The 5,033-nt window shown below is 39.0% G+C and overlaps 1 protein-coding gene across 1 annotated transcript; it reads right to left on the reverse strand.

Annotated features, from left to right (window-relative positions):
• LOC18786177 lies at positions 706 to 4,567 on the reverse strand. Its single transcript, XM_020557161.1, has 4 exons — positions 4,415 to 4,567; positions 3,520 to 3,666; positions 1,385 to 1,555; positions 706 to 1,158 (listed from the first exon to the last, which is right to left on the reverse strand). Exons 1-4 carry the CDS (start codon positions 4,565 to 4,567, stop codon positions 706 to 708), a joined length of 924 nt encoding a protein of 307 aa, XP_020412750.1.

A 5,033-nucleotide genomic window follows, 5' to 3' on the forward strand; every position in this document is an offset into this window, starting at 1 on the left:
CATTGCACCAAGTAGTGCTCCCACTATTTCAAAGTACGAACGACTGCATAAAATTCTTGCTCGTAAGTACTCCATTTTTAGGGAGCTTCACTACGTTTCTCACTAAAAAAAGCCACTAGTTTCCTCTCTTGAGACAAAACTGCACCTACTCCCACCCTACTTGCATCACATTCGACCTCGAATATCTTCTCAAAGTTAGGAAGGGCTAGGACTGGGGCAGTGCACAGCTTGGACTTAATGAGGTCGAAACTCTTCTTTTGCGCATCACCCCATTGAAACTTTCCTTACTTCAAACACTCAGTGATGGGTGCAGTAATGGTGCTAAAATCACGAACAAATTCTATAAAAGGTAGCCAACCCACGAAAGCTTCTTAACTCATTTACTATTCTCTGGGTAGGTCAGTCACTAATAGCTCGCACTTTTCCATCATCCGCCCGAATGTCATCCTTGCCAATAACATAACCTAGAAAAAGTAATTTATTGGTGCAAAAATTACACTTTTTTAGGTTGAAGAAAAGTTGGTTTTCCTCCAAAACTCGAAGGACTTGTTTCAAATGTTCCAAATGCTCTTCCTTGGTTCGACTGTAAATTAAAATATCATCAAAATACACCACAACGAAAGAACCAATAAAAGGACGAAGAGCCTGGTTCGTAAGGAGCATAAAAGTGCTTGGCGCATTTGATAAACCGAAAGGCATCACCATTCACTCGTATAAGCCATTCTTGCTTTTGAACGCAGTTTTCCACTCATCACCCGACTTGATTCGAATCTGACGGTAACCACTTCGAAGGTCTATCTTCGAAAACACCTTAGAACCTTCCAACACATCCAGCATGTCCTCCAGTCGTGGTATTGAAAATATGTATTTGATAATAATTTTGTTGATCGCCCTACTATCAACACACATATGCCATGTATTGTCTTTCTTGGGCACCAGCAATACTGGGAATGCACAAGGACTCATGCTCTCACGGATAAACCCTTTTTGCAGCAACTCTTCTATCTTATTTCGTAGAATGTCATTCTCCTTGGGACTCGTGCAGTAATGTGGTAGATTGGAGAGACTTGCTCCAGGCACCACATCAATTTGATGTTGGATATCCCTTATGGGAGGTAATTGGTTGGGTAGGTCATCAACAATCAACTCCTTGAATCCCTATAAAATTTTTATGCACTTTCGGGATTTTAGCCTTTTCAAGTACGATAGCTAACAACCATTTCATCATCACAGGATAAATTTTTTTTGCACCTTTAATGGCTTCTAAACAGTCTCGTTCATTGCTAGCTATGATGAGAAAACTGGAATTTGCGGCTGGTTTCTCAGGTTTGCCAGAGTCGTTCACGGGAGCCATAGCAATTTTATGAGAGCCCTATTTAAAAACATATATGTTATCACGTCCCTTATGAGTGGCATCTATATCAAACTGCCAAGGTCTACCCAACAAAATGTGACTAATAACCATATCAATAATATCACAAAGAACCTCAGACTTGTAAGGCCATCTCCAAACCAAGGACCTGAACACAAAATATCCCAAAATATTGCCCCAAACCTCTCCCAACCCAAGAAAATGAATGGGCCAAAATTTGGAAAAACCCAAATTTGGACCCAAATACCAGACCATTTATTGCCTAGACCCAAATTCTTTTGTGCAGCCCACCTTCATATCAAACAACCCCCATGTGGAAAGATTCCTCCTTGGGCCTTACCTTCTTTTTTGCTGCTGCTTTTTTGTCTTCCACATGTGCCACGTGTCGATGCCCTATGAAGTGACATTTGAAATTATTGCTACTTGATTTTTTATTTTATTTTATATACATATAACTTAAATCAATGATGGAGATTAAATCTAAGCTATTTTAACGGCAAAAAAAAAAAAGATCCAACAGCTGAAATTTAAATCCAATGGTCAAAATAATATTTTAAATTAATCTAGATCAAGTCCAACCCCAAAACTCACTCCAAACTCTATAAATACCCATCAATTTATCAAATAATCTACCAAAAATATTTTATCTATTTCTCAGTTTATTTTTCCTTTGTTAGTCTCATCAATCTCCTTTCATTCTTGTTGAAAATGTCCACAAAATCTCCTTTCATTCTTGTTGAAAATTTCCACAAAATCTCAAAGAGGTGTCAATTGGAGGCCCGAAGAAGATGAGGCATTGTGCAAAGGGTGGGTTTTTATCAGTGAAGAAGGGGCTATTGACACCAATCAAGAAAGCGACACATTTTGGAAGCGTGTAAATCAAAAGTTTTTGGAAAATGATCCGGGCATTAGTGGACTCGAGCGACGAACATATCAAGCCATTGCTTATCAGTTCAAGACTATCAACCAATAGTGTTCTCTTTGGAAGGCATGCTTAACTAAGGCTAATACGAACCCATGAAGTGGCTCAAATTTACGTGATGTGGTAAGTAACCATTCTTATTAAAGCTTTAAATTTATATTTGTAATTTTATTCAACTCCAAACTTAAATTGATTTTTTCATGCGTAGGACGTGCATGTGAAAACATTATTTCTTAATGATAACAAACCTCCAAATAGGCATTCCAAGTTGTACCATACTTGGAAAATCTTAAAAGGTTGCCCAAAGTGGAACGATATAAATGAGCCTCCCACATAACGTTGTTCTGGAGTTAGTGCAAGTATGGTGAATTTGGATAACGATGCAGACGAAATCACCATGCCTAGTCCAAGGCCTGAGGGGCGAAATAAACAGAAGGCTGCAAAAAAAGAAAAAAGGAAGATGGCTGACCCTTCTCAACAAAAAAAGGATAAGTACTTGGAAACGTTGGTGGAGCAAGGTATTGCTTTCGAGGAGGATAAGAGACGAAAGCTCAACATATTGCACAAGTTTGTCCAAGATCAAGCTGATGCTTATGTGTATCAGAAGCAACAAGATAAGGAAGCCCAAGAACAAAAAATAATGTCCATGGACGTGTCCAAATTTACTCCAAGAAAGGACTATTTGGGGGATAAACAAGATGAAATTATGCAAGAACATGCAAAGGGTCAACAGTCTACTATTAATCCTAAAGACAACTCAGGGGACTATTATCCAAGCCCCCACGATGATGGTTATTAGTTCATTCCTATTGGGTTTAATGTATGGTGAATTTGAAGTATTGTGTGTTTTCTTTTAGAATCATGTTGTGTTTTTTCTTTTGAAATAAAATTATATTTGTGGAATTTTAATTTTTGTAAGTCAAATTGTTCAAAAAATTTAATTATGAAGTTATATAAAAAGATTGAATGAAGAAAAGTTATCCATAAAAAAAAAAAATTAGACTTAAACCATTCTTAAACAATTTAATAAAGTTGTGGACTTAAAATTTGAGTCTGAAGGGTTGGAAGAAAAATAATTTGAGTCCGGGCAAAACCCAAATAGTCACTTTTTGGAGGGGGGAAATTTGAGTTTAGTCCCTCATGGGTTGGAGAAGGCCTAATGCTTACCAATGGACAGCGGTACCTTGCAAATTTCCGTCACCTAAACTGAAGGGCCTCTCTTCACCCATCTCAATGAATAAGGTGATTCATGCTTCTTTGTTGGCAACTTTAAATAATCCACAACTTTTTTGGATATGAGATTCTCGCAGTTGCCACCATCGATAATTAAACTGCACACCTTGTTATTGACGGTACAAAGAGATCGAAAGATCTTATGTCGCTACCTTTTCTCTTGTCTTGGTGCAAGTAACACCCGCTGTAAGACTAGGTTAATTAATTCGTTGCCTTCCTCATAGGCAAAATCAACTCATTCATACTCTTCATCAGCATCATGATCCTCATTGTCACCCTCATTCGCTTCAGCCAAGTTAACTTGCCGACGATTGGGACAATCGTTGGATTTGTGGCCCGGTTTGCCGCAACGATAACAGTGACCTCCATAAGGTTTTGTATAAGAATTCGGTATCTGAGAACGACCCTTATCCCCAGTGCAGCTACTGCCTTCTGTTGCTCCCTTTGTGCCCTACCATTTGTTAGTATTATTATTCATAGGAACTTGTGCAACTTCTTTACCTTTGTCTTTTGCATGGATAGGTGAAATTATAGATTTCTTTTGAATAAGCTCTACCTTGAGGACCATGCTAGTGGCCTCTTATAAGGTCCAGAAAGTCTGCAACCCAATTCGATCTTGGATGCAAAGTTTAAGCCCATTCATGTACCTTGCCACTTGTTGACTATCGATTTCTTCTATGCTATTATGTTCTACGAGGCGCAAAAATTCAAATGTATAATCTGCCACCTCATATGGCCTTGGATGCAATTGTGGTAAAGGCGGTACAAATATTGCTCAAAGTCTACCAGGAGGAATCTATCCATCTTTAATTGCTTCATCTGTCGCCAAGTTCGCACATGAGCTTTGCCTTCCTTTGGTGCGTCTTCTGTAATTGATACCATCATACTGCAATACTTCCTTTGAGACGAAAAGCTGTTAGCTTCACCATCTTCGCCTCAGGAACCTTCATAAGTTCAAAGAACCTTTCCACTTCAACAACCCAATCCAAGAAATCTTCAACTTGTAAGTGCCCATTGAAAAATGAAATTTCAGTCTTCATGTGGTAGTCTTCTTGGCGTTGGTTATTGGGTTGGGCATGATCGTTAAGAATTTCTTCCTCTGACTCCGCATCACTATCTTCTTGTCACGGGCGCCGTAGGGGATGTCGTTCGTTATGCCGGTCTTCTCCTCTGTCTTCGTTTGGCCGTGCTTGGTTTCCCAAGGTCAAGATCATCTGACATAGACCCTTGATTGCTGTATTGAATTCATCATGAGTGATTGGTTCCCCATCTCCACGGGTCCTATCTTCTTCGTCTAGACGAGCCATTGGAGGCACTTCGAGTCAAGCAGAGACCTATTTTGATACCAACTGACACATGGAGATATAAGGGATAGGGAGATCGAATGATAACCTTACAAGTAACAATGTAGGAATCCGCCAACAAACTGGAATCCACCATAGAAATTTAGTAAACCTCAAATATATTGATTGAAAATAAGATGAATAATATTTAGGATGCTCCAAC

The sequence above is a fragment of the Prunus persica genome, chromosome G2 (genome assembly GCF_000346465.2).
Source record: "Prunus persica cultivar Lovell chromosome G2, Prunus_persica_NCBIv2, whole genome shotgun sequence".
NCBI lineage: Eukaryota > Viridiplantae > Streptophyta > Magnoliopsida > Rosales > Rosaceae > Prunus > Prunus persica.

Excerpts from the sequence above, each read along its gene's own strand:
- LOC18786177 (XM_020557161.1), bottom strand. The coding sequence starts at position 4,567 with ATGAAGACTGAAATTTCATTTTTCAATGGGCACTTACAAGTTGAAGAT. Across the intron at positions 3,667-4,414 it reads GTCTCAAAGGAAGTATTGCA|ATCTTTCGATCTCTTTGTAC; the intron begins GTATGATGGTAT and ends TAGCGACATAAG. Across the intron at positions 1,556-3,519 it reads CACCTTATTCATTGAGATGG|GTTTGGGGCAATATTTTGGG; the intron begins GTGAAGAGAGGC and ends GGGTTGGGAGAG.